This window comes from Ostrea edulis, chromosome 8 (genome assembly GCF_947568905.1).
Source record: "Ostrea edulis chromosome 8, xbOstEdul1.1, whole genome shotgun sequence".
NCBI classification, from domain to species: Eukaryota; Metazoa; Mollusca; class Bivalvia; order Ostreida; family Ostreidae; genus Ostrea; species Ostrea edulis.
In genome coordinates, this window is record NC_079171.1 from 14,870,405 (window position 1) to 14,893,737 (window position 23,333).

Here is a 23,333-nt window from a genome sequence, read left to right on the forward strand (position 1 = left end):
AGTGATATTGTAATTTTTATTTTGAACTTGCCTTCAGTATCACTCCTCATATATATATGAATTGAACAACAAGATTAACATTAAATACTTAAAATATATCACATGTAAAAATAGGCAATATTTAACTATAAACTACATATTTATACAGTAAACACAAAAAAATCACATTGTTTACATTGAATAAAGAATAATAAACGAGATAATCTGATACTTGGTATAATAGTTTTGCCCCTTCATAATTCAGTACATATGCTGCTCACACATTCCGTAATAATAATGATAAATATCAAATTCTTACAATCCAACACAGTACACATGTCAACCACAATAGTAACATGTTACTGTAACTTTCTCACAATCAGAATATCACTTCATTGTACAAGGATGGCAAATGGATTATGTTCGCAAAAATAATTCGCAGTTCATAATTACCAGTACTGTTTTCCGGTAACTGTTTAATTACTACTGGTAATTAAAGTTGTTTTATGATTACCGGTAACTGTTCTATGATCATCAGAAACTTTTATGACTAACATATACTTGTGTAATTTTCAGCATACATGTACTCACTACCATCATAAATAATTTTCTCTTTCATCCTTTTCAGATAAGGGGGGGGGGGGGTTCATTTAATCTTTCTATGTCTTAAAAGTCAGTGATCTCCCTTAATCAACTTTGAAAGTACACACGGTACTGGTTAACCTGGATACTCACAACAATTATAACATAATTTCCCAATATATTCATTACGTGAAGCAATCAGCTAAAATGCAGAACTCCAGTCAGATTCCAGAAACCATACATATTTATTCCAGTAAGTGCTGAAGTGGTACGAACAGGTAGAATAATCGGTGGGGTGCAGTTCCAAAATAGTATTGAATGGTAAGAATGTAAGCTTGTACTGATAAATTGAACCAATGAAGCAAAAGACGAACACCCCACCCCCACCCAATAAGATTTTAAAAGGACAAAATAAATTTCTTTAATTTTGCTTGTCAAGAATTTTAGTTAAGTGTGAAGTTAACAATTTAAAACTTCTCACCCCCATCCAGACCTTCTTCGCCTACGACGAAATGACAGAGCCATGGTCAAACAGATTTGCAGGGTAAAGACAGAAGACATGGCTAGTGTCAGATCAAGCGAGCTACTGGCACGACTTGGGATCGATGACCTCGACGCTATCCTGCGGGAGAAGAGGCTACGCTGGTTTGGGCACGTTGCTAGATCCAGTGGGGCAATCAATAATGTCTTTAATATGAAAAAAGAGGGAGGACGACAACCAGGGAGACCAAAGATGACCTGGAAAGCACAGTTAGAAAAAGACCAGCGTGAGTGGGGACTTCGTGATGTTAACCCATTGGACAGAGATGCCTGGAAGTCAAATGTTAGGTCTGCCATGCCTGCAGCAAGCCAGTTACCTGGAAGGGAGCCCACTGCTGTGAAAGATGCACCTAATCCTGCATGTTAATCAAAATGCCGATGATGATGACGATCCCCTTCCCTAGCTGCAAAAATGTAGCCCTCTCCGATTTTTTTATTCTGCCCCCCCCCCCCCCCCCCCCCCCATCACAAACACAAAATCAGGCTATATTTTTGCAGCTAGCCCCCCCCCTTTGAAAAATGATGCTAGGTGCCTGTGATGATATATCTACATGATACACTTATGATGCTACAGTGCATGCCTGTGGTAATACATTTACATGATACACTAATGAAGTACAATTTTCAGTCGCTCATTCCACATGGAGACCAGAGGTGCTCTCCTAACACAGTGTATTTTAAGGCTGCATCTTATTTAAACACAACACCATTACAGCAGGATATTTCTGTTAATGACGCCACTTAAAATGATGATTAGCTCCATGGTTGATTGCCTCTGGTGCACATAAAAAATGATCTGCACACGATTTCAAACTTCGGATGTTCAGCTCTATATAAGTGATGTTTTATAAACAGTTTGACTTTCACTGAATGTATTTTATGTACTGATATAAGCTGACATCACACATTTCCCTTCCGGTTCAGAGGAGGTGATTGGTGTGGTTCAAAATCAGTTTACTGGTTTGGTTCATAGTTCATTCGGTTCATCAGGAAGACGATAGGGAGAACAGGAGAATGCGTGAAGCGTTGAAGTACATGTTGGATGAATGGTAGACCAGAGACCAGATGTAGGGAATAAAGAACTCCTCCGGAGACTCCTCCTCCACGTATTTAAACTTAAGGTCGGGGAATTTCTGAAAATATACAAGTATATTATATCATTACCATGCAATATCTATATATCCCCTTCTATAATATAAAATAAAGTGCACCGCCACGGCACATGATACGCCCGTCACATATTGTTAACAGTATAGATTGTACCCATTAAAACATTTTTTTTTTATATCACCTTTTAAATGTCACAGCGACCTTAAAGTAGGATGCGACACACCTTCTACCTAAGATGCATTAGTTGACCAATTTTGGTGATTCTAGGTCTAATAGTTTTCAAGTTACGAGCCGGACAAGTTTTTGTCATATATGGCCATATCTTCTTAGGGCTAGCTGTTCCATTAAAACATATGAGATACCCGGCGAAAGCACTTTAAAATTTGGGTAACCACCCATAGAAGCATAAAAATGTAATGAGGGACCACTCACAAAAGCAATTTTAGATAGTGCGGCACCACCCATAGAAGTGAAATAAATTTGAAATACACTTTTTCTTTAAATTCAATATGTATGAATGACTATTTATAACCCCTGAATAGAGGTCTATTTTCAGATGTTCCCAAGCATGATAGTAAAGAGAAGAGTATCTTGGGTGTTACATCACCATTCAAATAACTGGCCATCAATGAAGCTTGATCATAGAACCATCAATTTATTTTATCAAGACTGTCTTTCTTAAACATGATGAACTAAATTAATTTTATAAGTCTACCTGTTCATAAAAAGTCTAGTATTGTAAATGTTCAAAAACAACTATTAAAAGTTTTAAAATTGACTAGTATTAAAAAACAAGAAAATGTGTCTCTTTACATAAATAAAATGATATTCTGTTTCTTAGTCAATATATAAATTTACAATCTGCAACTTAAGATTTGTGAGGCTCTATTCTACCATTTTCAACAATTTCGATAAATTCCAATTTCTCGATTCATATTTGTGCGCCATGTTTGATGTACTGAAGTTTCAACTTCCGATTGTCAAGTCATTTGCATATGTCATATAAAGTAGTATTTACATTAATGGACAAGTATGGAGGCGAAAGCTATTTCGTTGGTATTGAAAAGGTTTGAATTTAATATCAAGTTAAAAACCGAACAGCAGAGTGTAAATTCTTTCTGCAACAATATGATTTTCCTTTCTTTGTTGAAGTGGCTCAAGTAACTACATTTTCGCGCCGATTGTCAATGTTTAGCTTTTTCATTAGATCCACCTACGAGATTTCGCGATAACAAGCATGGCGGAGCAGACAAAGAATTTTGCATGCTGTACAATATATTTAATGAAAAACACCTTTATTAGACATGCCCGAGCACAAAGTTGGTACTCCTTTTGGTGTAAACAACATTTGGAACTAAGACACAGAGTTTATTATTGGTTATTCATAAAATTATTTTGCACCATTACGGAGATCCTATGGAATTGTAGCCTCATCCCGAAAACGTCAGAATAAAAAAAATTGGATAGGGCTACATTATTGCAGCTAGAAAAAATCAAAAACCGTTTCAATGGACCACGAGCACGTTTCGTTTTCCATTTTGGACAAGGGAGATAATCCTAATTTCCGGTCGCTATAATTTTAGAGTCAAACTGGAAACGATAACCGGATAGCGGAACCTCATCGACCGAGATAAAATGAAGACAGAAAACGGCGTTTGTTTCACATTCTACTTTCAACCCTTCCCTTCTCTTGTTGCATTCCTCTCAGTTTCGGTAAAAAATAAAGATTTTATCAAAACAACCACCCACAGATGCAGTTTTCTAGCAGTAGGTACCCACCATATATGCAATTTTCTACCAATGACAAGCACCCATAGATTTTTTTTTAATTGCCGTCCCCGGGTACCTCATATGTTTTAATGGAACAGCCCTTAGGGCTATTCCAGAAATAAATACATGGGGGGGTGGGGGTGGGGGGGGGGGGGGTCGGGAGGCACCTTTTGTATATACCAAGCACCCATAAAAAAAAAATGAAAAATTACCCCATGACCCATCAAATTGATAAACTCATTTTACAATGACCCATCTAATTAAAAAAAAAAACTAACCAGACCCACCACAAAAATATTTTAAAAAATGAAAACGGTACAAATCTCGCGAGGTTTTCGGGACAAACATTTTAGTCAATGACGCGGTAATGCCTGTGCGACATTGTATCACAGTAGTTCTGAAGAAACGATGTCACATCAACAATCAAAGGCATCTATGGCGGGAATGTTGGAAAGATTGGGAGTCCAAACGATGCTATTATCATGAAATGGGTATGGATATGTTTTTCCACGAATCGTTCGTCTTCTAATGGAGCCCGCGCCCGGAGGCCTCTATATCACCATCACACTGACTGATAAATATAATGCATCGGTACCCTCGTATAAATCAACTATGGTTTGCCTATTTTTATTAGAAAACGGAATACCTATTGGTTTCAAAATATTCCCAAAATCGATGCACTGTAAACTGTAATAATCTACAGAACAGAGTTCGCCGCCATCACGTCCAAAGGGACCCTACTAAACGCGCCTCTAATTTGAAGAGTGTCGTAATGGAAAGTTATGTGCTGCAAAGAGCGACAACTCGAATAGTTCTATGTTACTTCCGATTTCCGATTTCGAAAACAGCATTTCGAAAGCATGTTTTCAGTTTTCCCTCCGAAGTTTTGTAACCACCACAACAAGAGCGACAATAAAAATATTCTGAAAACTCAACACCCACATGGCACAAAATAAAACAATAGAAACTACCCACTACCCATAATAAATATTTTTTTAACAGTCCAACCACGGACCAAATAAAATATGAAAAAATATGACCAACCACACAAAAAAATATCATTTGCCGCCCGACACCCCCCCATTTGATCATTTCTGGAACAACCCTTAATGAAAAGTCACAGTGACCTGGTTTTAATGTGCGACATACCTTCTACCCAAGATGTATCTACAGACAAAGTTTGATGATTCTAGGCCTTGTAGTATTTAAGTTACGGGTCGGACACGAAAAAGCTAACAGACGGACGGATATGGCCATATCTTCTTAATGAAAAGTCACAGTGACCTGGTTTTAATGTGTGACACACCTTCTACCCAAGATGTATCTACAGACAAAGTTTGATGATTCTAGGCCTTGTAGTATTTAAGTTAAGGGTTGGACACGAAAAAGCTAACAGACGGACGGACAGACGGATAGACGGACGGACATGAACGCCATACCATAATACGTCCCGTCTTAAGACGGGCGTATAAAAAATACTCCAAAGAGCAAAGAAAAAGAAAACTCTTTAGTAAAGACAGTGAAATATGAAAATTGACAATAAAATTACTAAACGGTCTTCTGAACTTGAAAATACGTGCAATGTACATAATGCATTATTTTCACATGATCATGAATTTGCAAAAACTAAACTCATGTGATGCCTTTTGTTGCTTACGTTAATGATGGCTATCAATCACATACAAAACTTTGTAACACCATCTTATGATGTTTTCAAAAAATCAGTTGATACACATAATAGATTACAAGGTTATATTAATTAATGTTAACTAACCATCAGCCCTATAAGGTTGTATTAATTAATGTTAACTAACCATCAGCCCTATAAGGTTATATTAATTAATGTTAACTAACCATCATCTCTATAAGGTTATATTAATTAATGTTAACTAACCATCAGCCCTATAAGGTTATATTAATTAATGTTAACTAACCATCAGCCCTATAATGTTATATTAATTAATGTTAACTAACCATCATCTCTATAAGGTTATATTAATTAATGTTAACTAACCATCATCTCTATAAGGTTATAATAATCAATGTTAACTAACCATCATCTCTATAAGGTTATATTAATTAATGTTAACTAACCATCATCTCTATAAGGTTATATTAATTAATGTTAACTAACCATCAGCCCTATAATGTACTAACCATCAGCCCTATAAGGCTGTATTAATTAATGTTAACTAACCATCAGCCCTATAAGGTTATATTAATTAATGTTAACTAACCATCAGCCCCATAAGGTTGTATTAATTAATGTTAACTAACCATCATCTCTATAAGGTTATATTAATTAATGTTAACTAACCATCAGCCCTATAAGGTTATATTAATTAATGTTAACTAACCATCAGCCCTATAAGGTAATATCAATTAATGTTAACTAACCATCATCTCTATAAGGTTATATTAATCAATGTTAACTAACCATCAGTCCTATAAGGTTATATTAATTAATGTTAACTAACCATCAGCCCTATAAGGTTATATTAATTAATGTTAACTAACCATCATCTCTATAAGGTTATATTAATTAATGTTAACTAACCATCATCTCTATAAGGTTATATTAATCAATGTTAACTAACCATCAGTCCTATAAGGTTATATTAATCAATGTTAACTAACCATCAGCCCTATAAGGTTATATTAATTAATGTTAACTAACCATCATCTCTATAAGGTTATATTAATTAATGTTAACTAAACATCATCTCTATAAGGTTATATTAATCAATGTTAACTAACCATCAGTCCTATAAGGTTATATTAATCAATGTTAACTAACCATCAGCCCTATAAGGTTATATTAATTAATGTTAACTAACCATCATCTCTATAAGGTTATATTAATTAATGTTAACTAACCATCAGCCCTATAATGTTATATTAATTAATGTTAACTAACCATCATCTCTATAAGGTTATATTAATTAATGTTAACTAACCATCAGCCCTATAAGGTTTTATTAATAATCAATGTTAACTAACCATCAGCCCTATTAAAATACTTTCTCAGTTTTTCTTGTATCAGTGTTATATGTTGATGCAATATTTATTAACTTGAAGTACAATTTTTTATCTTATGTCATGCGTTGAGAGAGCTTCAAAAATTGGTTCAGTCTGTGATATATAGATAATTATGCCTCACACACTGAATATCATTCTCATCTACACGTAGTTTACGAGTCAATATACCAGGATTGAAGCCTTATCATTTGACCTTCAGGATCCACACTATAACGTACTGTATCTTCTTTCTGATCATTTTATTCATGGTGCATACTACATACAAAGTCTATAGGTTGAAAAATTCTGGAGAATTGCATGAGATGCACTGACAAAGTAACTAATATCAAGAGATCCCTGAATCTTAGACGTGAGGGCCCTAAATATCAAATCTAAGCCTACCTTAAGTTTGTCCCGCCTGAACTGCACGGACCCCTCCTTGATGATGTCCAACACTTCTGCTGGGGACATGTTTCCGCCCTTCCCATGCTCCTCCACACGAGCCGAGAAGAAGGACAGCACCTAACACAGGAGGAATCGTGGATATCAGAAAAACTACAGGTAGCATCGTACTCAGCATAAGGCATGGAATACATGACAAATTCTGATCCATCATGAACTTGAAGGTAAATGAGAGAGTTTCTCTCTACAATGTCTACATCACTTACTATGTCTATATTTTGTAGGATGTCCTGGAAGGTTGGGTGTGTCTTGAACGAGTTGAACAGCTCCCTCTGATACAACAGAGAGTACACCAGGTGAGGATTGTGATGAAGAGAGGAAGAGAGACAGGAGTTGATGATCTCCAGAACCATCCTCAAAACTTCCTCCAGAACAGCCAAGTCCTGCATCTGTCAATTAATATTATATTCATCAGTAAGCAATTTCAAGGAAAGAGAAACAAGAGATGTTTGTAAAACACATATGCCCCCCATGGTGCAAAATTGAAAAGGGTTATACACACACATCATTTAATTGATAGTAGTATCATAAATTCAAAATCATGAGCAGACAATATATTCCTATGTCAAGAGTGAATTGACCATGTGACCTAAAAATCAATAGGGGTCATCTACTCCTTATGCTGTACCAGTGTACCAAGTTTGGTGTCAATCAAGCAAATAATTCTTAAAAATATAGGAGACAATATATTACTATGTCAAGTTCTACTATTGACTTTTGACCTCAAAATCAATATGGGTCATCTTCTCCTGAAGATGTACCAGTGTACTAAGTTTGATGTCTGTCAAGCAAAGGGTTCTCAAGATATTGAGTGGACAGTATATTGCAATGTCCAGGTTAACCCTTGACCTTTAAACATGTGACCTCAAAATCAATAGGGATCATCTCCTGAGGATGTACCAGTGTACCAAGTTTGATGTCTCTCAAGCAAAGGGTTCTCAAGATATTGAACGGACAGTATATTCCTACATCTAGTGTGACCCTTGACCTTTGACCATGTGACCTCAAAATCAATAGGGGTCATCTTCTCCAGAAGATGTATCAGTGTACCAAGTTTGATGTCTGTCAAGAAAAGGGTTCTCAAGATACTGAGCAGACAGTATATTCCCATGTCTAGTTTGACCCTTGACCTTTGACCATGTGACCTTAAAATCAATAGGGGTCATCTTCTCCTGAAGATGTACCGGTGTATCAAGTTTGATGTCCGTCAAGCCAAGGGTTCTCTAGACATTGAATGATCAGTATAATCTTATGCCCAGTTTGACCCTTGACCTTCGACCATAAGCCTCAAAATCAATAGGGGTCATCTACTCCTTAGGATGTACCAGTGTGCCAAGTTTGATGTCTTTCAAGCAAAGGGTTCTCAAGATATTGAGCGGACATTATATTCCTATGTCCAGAGTAGATTGACCCTTGAACTTTTGACCAGAAAAATAATAGGGGTCGTCTTCTACTCATAACCAACCCACATATGAAATATCATTACGATCAAGTGAATGGTTCTCAAGATATTGAGCCGACAACATGTGGTCTACCGACCGACAGACCAACCAACCGACAGGTGCAAACCAATATGAAGGGGGGGGGGGGGGGGGGGCGGGCATAATGAAATGCACATGGCATATAACTGTATGGCCAATAAACATCAATCAACAGGTGTGTTGTGGAAATTCAAAGGTAAACATACATACAGGTATCCTGTGTCTGGTGATCAGGCCCATAGGAAAGAGGGGGCAAGATAATTTTAGATGAAAAATTATTTTCCTGGTCATACAATGTATTTGTTTAAAAAAGACAGACTGCGTGTTATATAGACAGACTGTATTATATAGACAGACTATGTTATATAGACAAACTATTTGTTATATAGACAGACTGTGTTATATAGACAGACTGTGTTATACAGACAGATAGTGTGTTATATAGACAGTGTGTTATATAGACAGACTGTGTTATATAGACATACTGTGTTATACAGACAGACAGTGTGTTATATAGACAAACTATATGTTATATAGGTAGACAGTGTGTTATATAGACAGACAGTGTGTTATATAGACAGACCGTGTGTTATATAGACAAACTATGTTATATAGACAGACTGTGTGTTATATAGACAGAATATATGTGTTTAATATAAACATAATGTGTTATACATACAGAGTTTTGTTCCAATGCATCCTCTGTCTCAGTTTCTGTGACAGCAGACTCTCTGATTTGTTCTACAACCCGAGCATGCTTCTTGCTCAATTGTGAAAATAAACTAAAAAAAATGTTAAAATAGCATAAATGACTTGAAAGGATCATATTATCATAATAACAGCCTTTTTAGACCCTCATTAAAGCTAAAAAATTCAGAAGTTTTAAATTTTATTCTATTTTGTGCCAATTCACACCACCATTTGTAGATTTCAATTGATATTTATATTCGCAAGAATATAAAATCAAAAAGACTTCCTATGTCTAAAATCTAACAAAAGTGAAATTTTTTAATTTTGTGATATACTTGTAGGCTTCTTGCAAATCAATACAAATTCCAACTCAAACTTGATAGTAGGATCAATCTCTTTGATGACTGCATGTGACTTGGGAATGTGACTAGTTGTTAAACAGAAAGTGGAATGTTGGAGATGTGTCTAGTTGTTAAACAGAAAGTGGAATGTTGGAGATGTGTCAAGTTGTTAAACAGAAAGTGGAATGTTGGAGATGTGTCTAGTTGTTAAACAGAAAGTGGAATGTTGGAGATGTGTCTAGTTGTTAAACAGAAAGTGGAATGTTGGAGATGTGTCTGGTTGTTAAACAGAAAGTGGAATGTTGGAGATGTGTCTGGTTGTTAAACAGAAAGTGGAATGTTGGAGATGTGTCTGGTTGTTAAACAGAAAGTGGAATGTTGGAGATGTTTCTAGTTGTTAAACAGAAAGTGGAATGTTGGAGATGTGTCAAGTTGTTAAACAGAAAGTGGAATGTTGGAGATGTGTCTGGTTGTTAAACAGAAAGTGGAATGTTGGAGATGTGTCTAGTTGTTAAACAGAATGTGGAATGTTGGAGATGTGTCAAGTTGTTAAACAGAAAGTGGAATGTTGGAGATGTGTCTGGTTGTTAAACAGAAAGTGGAATGTTGGAGATGTGTCTGGTTGTTAAACAGAAAGTAGAATGTTGAAGATGTGTCAAGTTGTTAAACAGAAAGTGGAATGTTGGAGATGTGTCTAGTTGTTAAACAGAAAGTGGAATGTTGGAGATGTGTCTAGTTGTTAAACAGAAAGTGGAATGTTGGAGATGTGTCAAGTTGTTAAACAGAAAGTGGAATGTTGGAGATGTGTCTCATTGTTAAACAGAAAGTGGAATGTTGGAGATGTGTCTCAGTGTTAAACAGAAAGTGGAATGTTGGAGATGTGTCTCATTGTTAAACAGAAAGTAGAATGTTGGAGATGTGTCTGGTTGTTAAACAGAAAGTGGGATGTTGGAGGTGCGCACATTACCTGACCATTCTCTGGGCTACATATGGATGAAGGTTGGTAAACTGTGTTGACATGTTGGCTAAAGCTGCCAGACAATTGGTATGTAGGTATTTGTCCTGAAATCAGAAATGAGTTTGCCATATTGTAAAGCATTTCAATTTTAAACTTATTTACAATTTCATTTTAAGAATACAGTGTACATTTGTTAATGCTGGGATTTATTTTTTTGTCTGGATTTTAAAATCTTTTGAAAAACAATATCACAATCTGAACATAACCTTCATCAACAACAAAGACATAAACAATGAAATCTTTATGAATATGATTAACATTTTCCATGCATTGATTAACCCCAACTTCCACATACCCAAACTCTTCTGTATACAAGACTATCTCCTCACAACATTAACATATAGAAATTCCCATTAAAGACATGTATTTAGAAATATAATATTGATCCTAGTACATTTTTTATACATGGATCACACACACCCAAACACAGTCCTATCATAGCATCCAATTCCTGGGGGAAATCTACTGTGCTATGAACCATGATTCTTCCTTACCATCATGCTGCTCAGTGACTTACCATATCAGCAGAATTTTTAGCAAGGGATTTAAATTTGTCATTATTAGCAAAAGTGATGAGATCACTAAAATTGAATATCGCCAACAATTTATTCCATATCGGCGGTAATAGTTATTTATTCTGGGATAATAAAATCGCTAAAATTAGTTCTCGCTAAATATACATGTATATACCCATTTTTATGAAAAAATTGCTAAATTTGTGTCTTGCTAAAAATTCCATGGTATACTGTGATTCAAAGTGAAGTCCTACCCTCATTCTTGTGATATTGTACTGAATGGTACGGAGCACGACTAGAATTAACAGACCACCCAGGGAGATCTCGGAGATCGGCCTCTCCTTAAACCACGGGATGTTCTTCAGTGTCTGAAAAAACAACAGCACATGTGTATACAATGACAAAGATTTCCCATGAATCAAAGACAGCCCTTAGTTATCTCCCTTTTGTTCAGGAATCATAATTGTACAAATGGAGAAAAAATTATTTTATTTGTGACAACTTGGAAAGGATTACACCCAATAACTATCATTGCCCACTACATATGATAGCTCTCTAAATAGCACAGCCCTCTACAATACTATAAATAGCATAACCCATTTGACAACATAGCTCTCTAAATATCTTAGCCCACTAAATATCACAGCTCTCTAAATATCATAACCCCACCAAATATCATAGCTCTCTAAATATCATAACCCTTATAAATATCAGAGTTCTCTAAATATCATAAACCTCCAATGTTTGTGATTATGGTGTAATTCCTATAAAACTTTTGAACAGCTATCTTGAACTTTTCTAATTTCGGAGACAGAGACAAATATTATTTCATAACTTCAACACTTACAATTTCATGAACAGCCTTATTGAACACATCGTCTTCACTCAAAATAAGGAGGATGATTAAAGCCATGTAGATATGGTGAGAATTCTTGTCCTGAGCATGGTATAGAATTTTCAAAAGAGGCATCACCTTAAAAAAAAAGATTTTTTTAAAAATATCAAAGAGGGATCACACAGAAAATTAATGGTGAGGAGAAATTGAGAAAAAGCATAATTGCCACTATGCATTGAAAGACTTGAATAATTTTGCTCTTTTTAAATAGTACTGAACATTTTAACATTTAAGTGAAGTAACTCTATAACATCATACACAAAGTAGTACATGTGTAGCACAAAGTCATCATATCTTTGAATATTCTATAAATATGGTTTCTATTAACTTACAAGTTGATCAATATTAGTTCTGGAGAAGATAAAAGCCTTGACTCCTGTATTCCTGTGAATTAGTAGATAGAGTAACAGAGTTGTCTGATCATCTCTTAATGTCGTACAGAGGGCGCTGTACAGAACGTTGTAGTCCATCTTAAATGTGGCTGCCACTTGGCTTACTGAAGATTCTTTCGAAAAGAGGAAAAAATCAAAGTGGAATTTTGGATATCATGTTCAAATAATTGCCAAATAGGCATACACTTACTTTTCTGAAGAAACAATTTAATTCACATGTAAACATATTAAAACGATTTTATTTTTACCCTCAGAAGGAGAAGTTTATGGAATTAATAATATGCTCAATAAAGAGTGTTGTCAATTTATTCTAAAGATTATCGATGATAGCTAGGCTTATACATGTAAATGCTGAAACTTCAATTCAAGCACAGATGTGTTAATGGCACAGTAACTATAGATGGTAACAGCCCAACAGCTTTCACCAACATGTTTTTGCAACTTTAAAAAAAATAGAAGGGGGAAATATAGTTTCCTGCCAAAAGACCCCACCTAAGTTTTCGGATGCAACCCTTAAGACAACAGCTGCAGCTATCTTTGTTTTATTTTTTATTTTTGGCTTTACAGGTTTATGCATACAGTATACTTCAGAATTAGTTTTCAGTTGATAATAATAGTACAGAACTTACCATGTATATTTGTAAAAGAAAACAGTGCTTCTCTATACGGATTACTAATTCCTCTTTCACTCGTACAATGGTTGGAGAGCACTAACAAAAATAACAGGCTCTGATTGGCTAATAATGTCTCTTGGAACTCCTCTTCCTTCTTCTCTGTTTTGTTTCCCATACCAAGAGTCATCACTGACCACAAACTAGCTGTAAAACAAGATGAATATCTGAGTCGGACATGTTTGTTTACACATTTGAAAATGTTTACTCTGTATCAGGTATTCTCATCGCATCAAAGTCCAGCAAAAATTATAGATTATATTTATTTGTTTGTTTTCCATCCCTTTTGAGATTTTTCACACATATGAAACAACACATATTGGAGGTGAAGTACTACAAATTTATGCACTCAGAGACATAGCAGTGAGAGTTCTTTATCATGCCTGTCGTGACATGGAACCTTGGTTTTAAAAGACCTGCAACTCCCACTTCTGAAGGAGCAATAAATACCCACTTTTCAGTTTTAAGTTTGACATGAGTTGGGCTTGAACTCTGAACCTCCCAGTCACTAATGCTCTAATCAATGGACCATAGTGGTTGACCTTAAAGGAATGTGGAGATTATAAAGTATCATTTGTTACATTCTACAGTGTATCAAAGTTTTGCATTTGTTTGGAATATGATATCAGGCTTTGTACAATTTGATACTCTGCAATTAATGATCCCTAGTTTTTCATTAATGATAATCAATCACCACTATCCCGCCATTCAATGTGTGACAATATGTACTAATGTGTACTGACATGTGACAATGTTTACTGAAGTGTGACAATATGTACTAATGTTTACTGAAGTGTGACAATGTTTACTGAAGTGTGACAATATGTACTGATGTGTGACAATGTTTACTCATGTGTGTCAATGTTTACTGCCATGTGTCAATGTTTACTGATGTGTGTCAATGTTTACTGATGTGTGACAATGTGTACTGACGGGTGACAATGTGTACTCATGTGTGTCAATGTTTATTGATGTGTGTCAATGTTTGACAGTGTGTGTCAATGTTTACTGATGGGTGTCAATGTGTACTGATGGGTGTCAATGTTTACTCATGTGTGTCAATGTGTACTGAGGGGTGACAATGTGTACTGATGTGTATCAATGTTTATTGATGTGTACTGATGTGTGTCAATGTTTGACAGTGTGTATCAATGTTCACTGATGTGTGTCAATGTTACTAATGTGTGTCAATGTGTACTGATGTGTGTTAATGTTTGACAATGTGTGTCAATGTTTACTGATGCGTGTCAATGTTTGACAGTGTGTGTCAATGTTTACTGAGGTATACCAATTCTTATATGTTGCCGTTTCCTTAGTCTTTCATTTTATTTACTTCATGTAAATCTAAATTGATTTCCCACCTGTTGTTTCAGAAAATATGGAAATCAGATCTATATTGTCCTGATATAAACAGTCAGGAATTAGAAGCACCATTCTTTTCAAATAAAACACTCCACTCCCCTGCTGACTAAGATCCACCTATTGATTACCTGCCACAGAGGCCACCATACTGTTGACATCAGCAGACTGTCTATACAGTTCAGGAGGACATTTCTCCTGGTTACAGAAATTTCTCAGAAGAGCTTTCACCAACACACAGGCATGGATGGAACTGAAACAAGAGAAATTTGTTCAGAATTAATAACACTCATTGAAGTGTATGTGATAATTTGTGATATTAATTAAAAGCACTGTAGATTCCTAATTTACGTGAGTACTTCACATCACAAAATGACTCGTATACTTCAAATCGCAAAAACTTAATTCACGAGCGCTCTCTTGATCAAGAGATTTTAACAAGTAAAAACAAGTAATTTTAATTTGGGAGTTGATGCTTCTCATGAAATTACACAGTAATTAATTCCTCCCGTATATTGAGGAATTTACAGTATGTGATAATTAAATTTGCTGAATCTGTGTGATACAATTCGTTATTGATATTAATTAAAAGACAGCAAGGAACAGAACACTCAGGTCTATAAGACCTCTACATCAGGGATGGGCACGATTACTCAAAAATGTAATTCATCAATAATTGATTACTTGGAAGGGTTTTGTGTAATCGATTACAGTCATTTTTCTTCTGTAATCAATCAAAATCGATTACTTAGGATGATGTAATCGATTAAGAATCGATAACTGAAAGGTTTTTATTATATATACATGTAAAATGTAAGAACAAAAAAGAAATGTTGATGTTACAGTTCAAAAGTTTTAAGTTGTTTGGACAATTCCAGGTGTAAGACATGTAATTTTTGCACTTAAGCTTAACATTTCCCAATGGTGGCCAATCATCAGGCAGTATGAAATGAGTTTTCAAAGTAAGAGGCGACTAATAGGGATGGTCCTTCAGATGAGACCACAAAAACCGAGGCCCTGTATCACAGCAGGTGTGGCACGATAAAGAACCCTCACTGCTCAATGGCCGTAAGCGGCGACCATAGGCCTAAATTTTGCAACCCTTCATTGGCATTGGTGACTTCTCAATATGAGTGAAAAATTCTCGAGAGGGATGTTAAACAATATACAATCAATCAATTAATCAAAAATCAAGATAGATAACTTGTATAGAATTTTGCTGATTTCCCTTTAAGAATTTTCCACAGATTTTGACACATTAGGTAGACCTACATAAATGCCAAATACTCAAATCTATTCAGCAGTATCAAATTGATTGGACACTTTTTGATCAGGTCCATTAAGCATTGAGCTGATTTTTGTTGATCAGGTCCAAGTCTTTTGCAAGTTATGGGTAAAACAATGGTGTTGATTCTTCATGGCTTACATGTAACCTGATTGGTAGGATTCACTCCTCAAAATGTGTTATTTTCTGTTTGATAGTAAATAATATAATATCATATTATTTAGGAGACATGGACCTACAAAATGCTCCAAGAGCTGACTTATCCCCCTTAAAATGCTGAAGACTTATTGATAGTTCTCATCAAATGTTTTATCACTACAGTATGCAATAAATGAATAACAATACGAGTATGCAAAATGTATTGATATCAACTGAACCGTGACCCAATATATTGTACAGAAACCGTTAAATAACAGTGGAATAAAAAATGAAGCAAATTGAATGCTATGAACAGTACTTCATTTGGGAACTTAGAGATTGGGCCAACTCAGATTTTGATAATCAGGTAAAGGTACCTACCACCTTCCCTGCATCATGATTTGGTAAACCCTGAACTTGTGGGCTGGTTGTGGCTGAAACATCTGTATGGACATCAGGACCAGCAGTGTGTTCAGGGCTTCTAAATGGAGGGCGTACGTAAAGTTCCTGAAAAACATACAGCTTATATACTTATAGATCTACATTGAACAATTATAAATTCTAGATCTCTGGAGCGGCCAGAGACACTCAATGTAAATACATGACACTATAACAATAACAATTTGCTAACATTTCCTATCAACCTATGTTATATGTACATACATAACAAGGACATCCACTAACATTTCCTATCAACCTATGTTATATGTACTAACATGACAGGGACATCCACTAACATTTCCTATCAACCTATGTTAAATGTACTAACATGACAGGGACATCCACTAACATTTCCTATCAACCTATGTTAAATGTACATACATAACAAGGACATCCACTAACATTTCCTATCAACCTATGTTATATGTACATACATAACAAGGACATCCACTAACATTTCCTATCAACCTATGTTATATGTACTAACATGACAGGGACATCCACTAACATTTCCTATCAACCTATGTTATATGTACATACATAACAAGGACATCCACTAACATTTCCTATCAACCTATGTTATATGTACATACATAACAAGGACATCCACTAACATTTCCTATCAACCTATGTTATATGTACATACATAACAAGGACATCCACTAACATTTCCTATCAACCTATGTTAAATGTTCTTACATAACAGGGACATCCACTAACATTTCCTATCGACCAGTGTTAAATGTACTGATATCCACTAACATTTCATATCGACCAGTGTTCTATGTACTGATATCCATTAACATTTCCTATCGTTCAGTGTTCTATGTAGTGATATCCACTAACATTTCATATTGACCAGTGTTAAATGTACTGATATCCACTAACATTTCATATCGACCAGTATTCTATGTACTGATATCCACTAACATTTCATATCGACCTGTGTTCTATGTACTGATATACATTAACATTTCCTACTGACCAGTGTTCTATGTACTTACATGACAGGGACATCCACTAACATCTCCACAAGGGAGTTCATCAGCTCCTCCAACAAAGGCCCCATTTCTTCTGGGTCTTTATAACCTAAACATAATGTCAAGGAAATCAAGTTAAAAACAAAAACACAGAGACTCTGACACATCGTCAGCACTCTACCAATCAAATTCCTTATGTTTTCTTTAAATCTTATAATTCTGCAAAACCTGTGTCAAAAAGTCATTTTATATTCATACTTGTATATCTTAACTTAGAATGCAGTAATACAAATTTCAATGAACCATGACAATTGACCCCCCTCCCCCCATGACCTTATTTGGACTTGGCAACACTGACCTCCCATTTCCTTTGGTTTGGCTTCAAACTGCTGCAGAATCAGCTCCTCGCTCAGGTGCTCCACAAAGTACTTACTGAGAGAACGAATAATGAACAGCGCATTGTAAGTCTGCCAGGTGAAAATGTTACTGAAAGTAAACAAACACACGATTACATTCTCCACTTCATCACAAACGAAGAAAACAAACATACGATTACATTCTCCACTTCATCACTAAACAAACATATGATTACATTCTCCACTTCATCACAAAGGAAGTAAATAAACATACAATTACATTCTCCACTTCATCACAAAGGAAGTAAACAAACATACGATTACATTTTCCACTTCATCACAAAGGAAGTAAACAAACATATGATTACATTCTCCACATCATCACAAATAGAACACTACAGCACCAGAAGATGAGGCATCACGTTGTAAGTCAAATTATCTCCTGAATTCAACCTTGACCTATGACCTTTACCCTCAAAATTGTACACATGTCAAGCACTGTCAGATGTTCCATCCCCCTTGAAGATCTCTTATTACAACTTATTACAATATTTGCTGTACATCAATTTTCATCCTCATCTGAGAAAGACCCTTTTTTTCTTTGTTTGTGTAAACTCTCTCACAAATATTTTGCTGTTAGTCATTTAAGAAGAACTTACTCATCACACTGTACAGAGGCCTTCAGTTCTGTTGCCCTCACAAGGAAATTCCGAATCAGGGCTCCAAAGTTCCCACTTTTACAGTTATGGATGGCCACACTCTTGCAGACGCTGGCTGTGGATTCCTCCAGAAGTTTGCCATCAGAGCTGTTCAAACAGAAAGAATAATATCAGAAAGACACAATGACAGCAGAACTGTTCATATACATGCAATAATATGAGAGCTGTTTAAATAGATACAATAACATCAAGGCTTTCAGAAGATCACCCATGATGTTAAAAGTAGAGGCATTTACATATTAAAAATATACTTTGGGCTGGACTGGAAATCATTCCAGGAACCCTGCATTACTAGTCAGGTGCTCTAATCACTGAGCTACCCAGGCTGATATCCACAGTCCATATAGCCCTTACTACACCAACTGTTACCATGTGTGCGCCCCATGTAATAGAAAATTTATCTACCTGACATTTAGTGATACATACCTGTTGATTGGTCAGTCTGATGTCCTTATCTATCTGACATTTACAGTGTTACGTACCTGTTGATTGGTCAGTCTGATGTACTTATCTACCTGACATTTACAGTGTTACGTACCTGTTGATTGGTCAGTCTGATGTACTTATCTACCTGACATTTACAGTGTTACGTACCTGTTGATTGGTCAGTCTGATGTCCTTATCTATCTGACATTTACAGTGTTACGTACCTGTTGATTGGTATAAGGAAAGAAAAGGAGAGAAGTTGGTTCCAGTAAGGGTCTATAGGATTTATTGGATCTGGTGAAGACAGTCGTTTCAAATATTCATTACTGGCAAGTTCAGTGAAACTGCTGCTGTTCGCCCCCATGGTTGGATCTGGAGAAATACTTAAATATCTAAGCAAGCAAATTACTTTGATCATGGAGTAGTGAAAACAGTTTCTATGTTTGTTATACTATTAATTGGGTCATTGATATTTTTTTGAGCAAATATTCTTTCTTTTTTCTCTCTCTCTTAAATTACAATAATTTAAACTAAGCAAAATACAATGCAGATAAAGTAAAACTCCTCAATCTCATAAGAAAACCACCCCCAAAACCAGTGTTTCATTGAAATTGGCCAATTCTGAAAGTTCTGCAATATAGCAGTATTTTCACTAGTCTCTTTTGACTCGATGGGACACATTTAGATTATCCTAACTAACCTTTGTATCAGGCTCTGGTTGATAGAAAACAAACTGCCATGTAAATATTGATCTGTGTCTGCATGCTGAAACGACACTCCTGGAACTAATGTATTCTGATAATAAAAAAAAACACACACACACACATGGTAATTAACCTCAATTCATTCTGTATTCAATATAAAAGAATAGCAAAATTACAATTTTATTTTTAAATGTCAACAACATTCTAAACGAAAGGATTTAATTCGAATTTCCTTCAAATCACTTACCTTTGATTGCAATGATTGGACTTAATACTGTCACATTTTCAGTTTTATGGATAGAAAAGGTATTGTATCTATAATTTCTCAGTACAAGATCACAGTAATTGAAAAAGGGTTCCTATCAGGCTATATACACGAAATAAACGTCAATATTTGGCGTCTAAAATTACTTGTGTCGTCAAACCGGAAGTCAAGTTGTCTCCACGTTGCAATGTATCAAATAAAACAATAATTCCGGACACTTTTGGAACATTTCACTCCATATAATTTTCTCGATAATTTAAACACTTACATATCAAATGGTAAAAACAAATTATCATGAAAAGAGAAACGTTGAATGGCAAATTTTATAGACATTGTATTGAACATGGTTATAAGTAAATAAGGGACCGGTCAATATTTATGGGAGGGGGGGGGGTGCAAAATGCAATGGGACTGACTCACATTTATTTTGACTTACATATAGATAGGGGTGGGTTTTTTGGTGGGTGGGGGTTGCAAATGTATCAATGAACAAAATATATAATAAAGTATTTCAAACTTGCATGTTTATTTCATGTCCAAGTTGAATTTACTGGAGGTAATTTGCAATATAATACGTACTGAACCTTTGAAAATTTTCAATATTAAAACATGTAATTAAAAGTAACAAAAATAAAACTAGAGTCTAAACGCATCTTTAATAATATGATAGTTTGACATTACAACCTATCATTGGGTCAAATGTTGTCTGAATTCATACCGAGTGTTATAGGCCGTTCTTGGCACACTGGTTTTGACTACGGACAACTCTCTTTACCTAATCAAGATATAGGGCTCACGGAGGGTGTGACCAGTCGACAGGGGATGCTTAATTACTCCTCCTAGGCACCTGATCCCACCTCTGATATATCCAGGGGTCCGTGTTTGCCCAACTCTATATTTCAAGTTGTATTGCTTATACAGTAGGAGTTATGAGATTGATCACTGTTCGTTATCTTCACCTTTCATAGAGAATACCAAGATGTGAAAAATACTTGTAAGTACACGAGGCAACAATTCAGTAAAACAGTAATTAAAAAATTTGCAAACAGTAGCTCACTTTAAACAACAATATAACAAGAAGAAAAAAATAAGATGAAAATGTTACTTCACAAGACAAATTACCGAACAAACATGACAAAGTGAACAAAATTTTCTCAGGAACTTAAATCCCTCATAACAATGGAGAGACAAATTTTAAGTGATAATTTTAAAGAACTCCCTAGATTTTTAATATAGGGTTAAACCTTCTTTTTGAAGAATTTATCGATGTGTAAACTCCGGAGATTTTACTCACAAACTGAATAAAAGTGCGAAGCACTTTTTTGTTAAGTTTGTGAGTAAAATGTCCGGAGTTTACACATCGATAAATTCTTCAAAAAGAAGGTTTGATTCTTATAATTCCAATTCATTCACTTTATTAAAAATTGCAAAAATTTGAATAGTTTCCCCACATTATGTTATTTGTTTTCAGGCGTGTACGAATACATCGCGTTTTCGGATTTATTGATGTATAAACTCTTGTTCAGCTTTATTTTTGTCCAATCAAAACAATTGTAATAAATGACATTGGAATTATAATGAAGTAAAAATGCTGTTTAATCACACACACACACACACACACACACACACACACACACACACACATATATATATATATATTGACCACATTATGTAATTGTTTTCGTTTGTCCTGAAGAAGGGACGGGTCGTCCCGAAAATTTGACAATATATATATTTATATACTAGATAGGACATACACTTTTTAATTACACATCTGATATAGGACAGCAACTTACTTTTGTATTTTAGAAGATAAGACATAGCGTTTTTAAAAAAATGGAAATATGGAATGCACCCCCCCCCTCATAAATATTGACCGGTCTCTAAGTGAATGACAGTGTGCAATACAAACAAAAATACATGGTTTCTACAGAGCTCTTAAACCGACTACCACAGACAAAATGCTAAGTATCACAAAGATTGATCGATTGTTTGTTTGTCTAACGTCCCTCTCGAGAATATTTCACTCATATGGAGACGTTACCACTGCCAGGGAAGGGATGCACAATTTAAGCCTATAACTCAGCGCTTATGACCTTTGAGCAGAGAGGGATCTTGATCGTGCCACACCTGTTGTGACACAGGACCTCGGTTTTTACAGTCTCATCCGAAGGACCGCGCCCCATTTTGTCGCCTCTTGCGACAAGCAAAGGGTATACTGAGGACCTATTCTAACTAACCCGGATCCCCACGGGACCAAAGGCAAAGCATGCAGAACATACATACATATTTATATGCATACTATATTAATAAACATTTTCAAGAATAAAATAGAACTCATCAGAAGCTTTTTGTCTATAAAATTTAAGCAATAAATTTAAACCTCAGCAGTAATTAGCACTATAGTTGTTATTACTTTAAAATAAGGCAAATTAACGATAATAAAAATAATGGAATAAATAGAATAAATAGCAGTTTAAATGATAGTTAAAATTTTAGCAAAGCATGACCAAAATGTATGAACATTTTTATTTAGCCGCATATCTTGCCATGCGGTTGGGTCAATCGATGTCCCTACCACCACTGTAATAAAAAAAATTAAACAAAAGAAAAAAATTGCTGAAGACAAACAAAATTAAGTTACATTATATGCAAAAAAAAAAAGTTCAGAATAAAAAATAAGAAGAAGAAAAAAGAAATAAGAAATAAAACTTTCAAACAGAATTTGACAGTACTTGATGCAGGTGAAAAGCTGCACAATTCGCATAAAACTAAAAAGCAAACTAAAAACACTAAATTGAAAATGATACATTCATTCAGCCATCTGCACCTCCATGCACGTCGCGTGTTCTCGATAGTAGCTCTCTCTGCTCTGTAATCGTTTCACAATTTTTGTAAGCTTGGCCTTCTACCGGTATAATAAAATGCGATGAAACCCTCGTGGGAGCCCAGGAAGCGGAAGCTCCCGCATTTTTAAGTATTTTGATTGCAAAATATAGCTTAGAATGGGCTGTCTTTTTGTACACAGCTAGTTCGCTTTTTTGGCCCCCACGAGGGCTTCATCCCCTGTCACATCAGGGTTTTGTCCTGATGACGAAAGGCCCGCGAAAGGTGACCCCCCCATGCCCCCCCCCCCCCCCCCAATGTACTTGTCAATGCGAGATACAACGTATAATATATGTACATAGATTAGTAT

At 35.4% G+C, this 23,333-nt stretch overlaps 1 protein-coding gene across 3 annotated transcripts; it reads right to left on the reverse strand.

Annotated features, from left to right (window-relative positions):
* LOC125662386 (dymeclin-like) lies at positions 1–20,317 on the reverse strand. 3 transcript variants are annotated; one of them, XM_048894588.2, is made up of 17 exons: positions 20,120–20,317; positions 19,869–19,963; positions 19,393–19,540; positions 18,683–18,829; positions 18,026–18,153; positions 17,692–17,776; positions 16,628–16,753; positions 14,955–15,076; positions 13,423–13,611; positions 12,734–12,906; positions 12,354–12,479; positions 11,761–11,874; positions 10,941–11,035; positions 9,622–9,724; positions 7,668–7,850; positions 7,402–7,521; positions 1–2,234 (listed from the first exon to the last, which is right to left on the reverse strand). In XM_048894588.2, the coding sequence occupies exons 3-17, from the start codon at positions 19,530–19,532 to the stop codon at positions 2,088–2,090; spliced, it is 1,998 nt and encodes a 665-aa protein (XP_048750545.2). In that variant the 5' UTR covers positions 19,533–19,540; positions 19,869–19,963; positions 20,120–20,317; the 3' UTR covers positions 1–2,087. The 3 variants fall into 3 exon arrangements, with proteins under 3 accessions (XP_048750545.2, XP_048750546.2, XP_048750547.2); XM_048894589.2 differs by having other exon boundaries at positions 19,869–19,933; positions 20,120–20,316; XM_048894590.2 differs by having other exon boundaries at positions 19,869–19,953; positions 20,120–20,310.
* Between the last annotated feature and the right edge of the window lie 3,016 nt (positions 20,318–23,333).

What these genes read in the sequence shown, in the direction of transcription:
- LOC125662386 (XM_048894588.2), bottom strand. Translation starts at nt 19,532, where the DNA reads ATGGGGGCGAACAGCAGCAGTTTCACTGAACTTGCCAGTAATGAATAT. An exon ending in ACAATATCACAAGAATGAGG is followed by an intron (nt 11,036 to 11,760) that starts GTAGGACTTCAC and finishes TTCTGATTTCAG; the next exon opens with GACAAATACCTACATACCAA. An exon ending in ATGCATTGGAACAAAACTCT is followed by an intron (nt 7,851 to 9,621) that starts GTATGTATAACA and finishes ATTAATTGACAG; the next exon opens with ATGCAGGACTTGGCTGTTCT.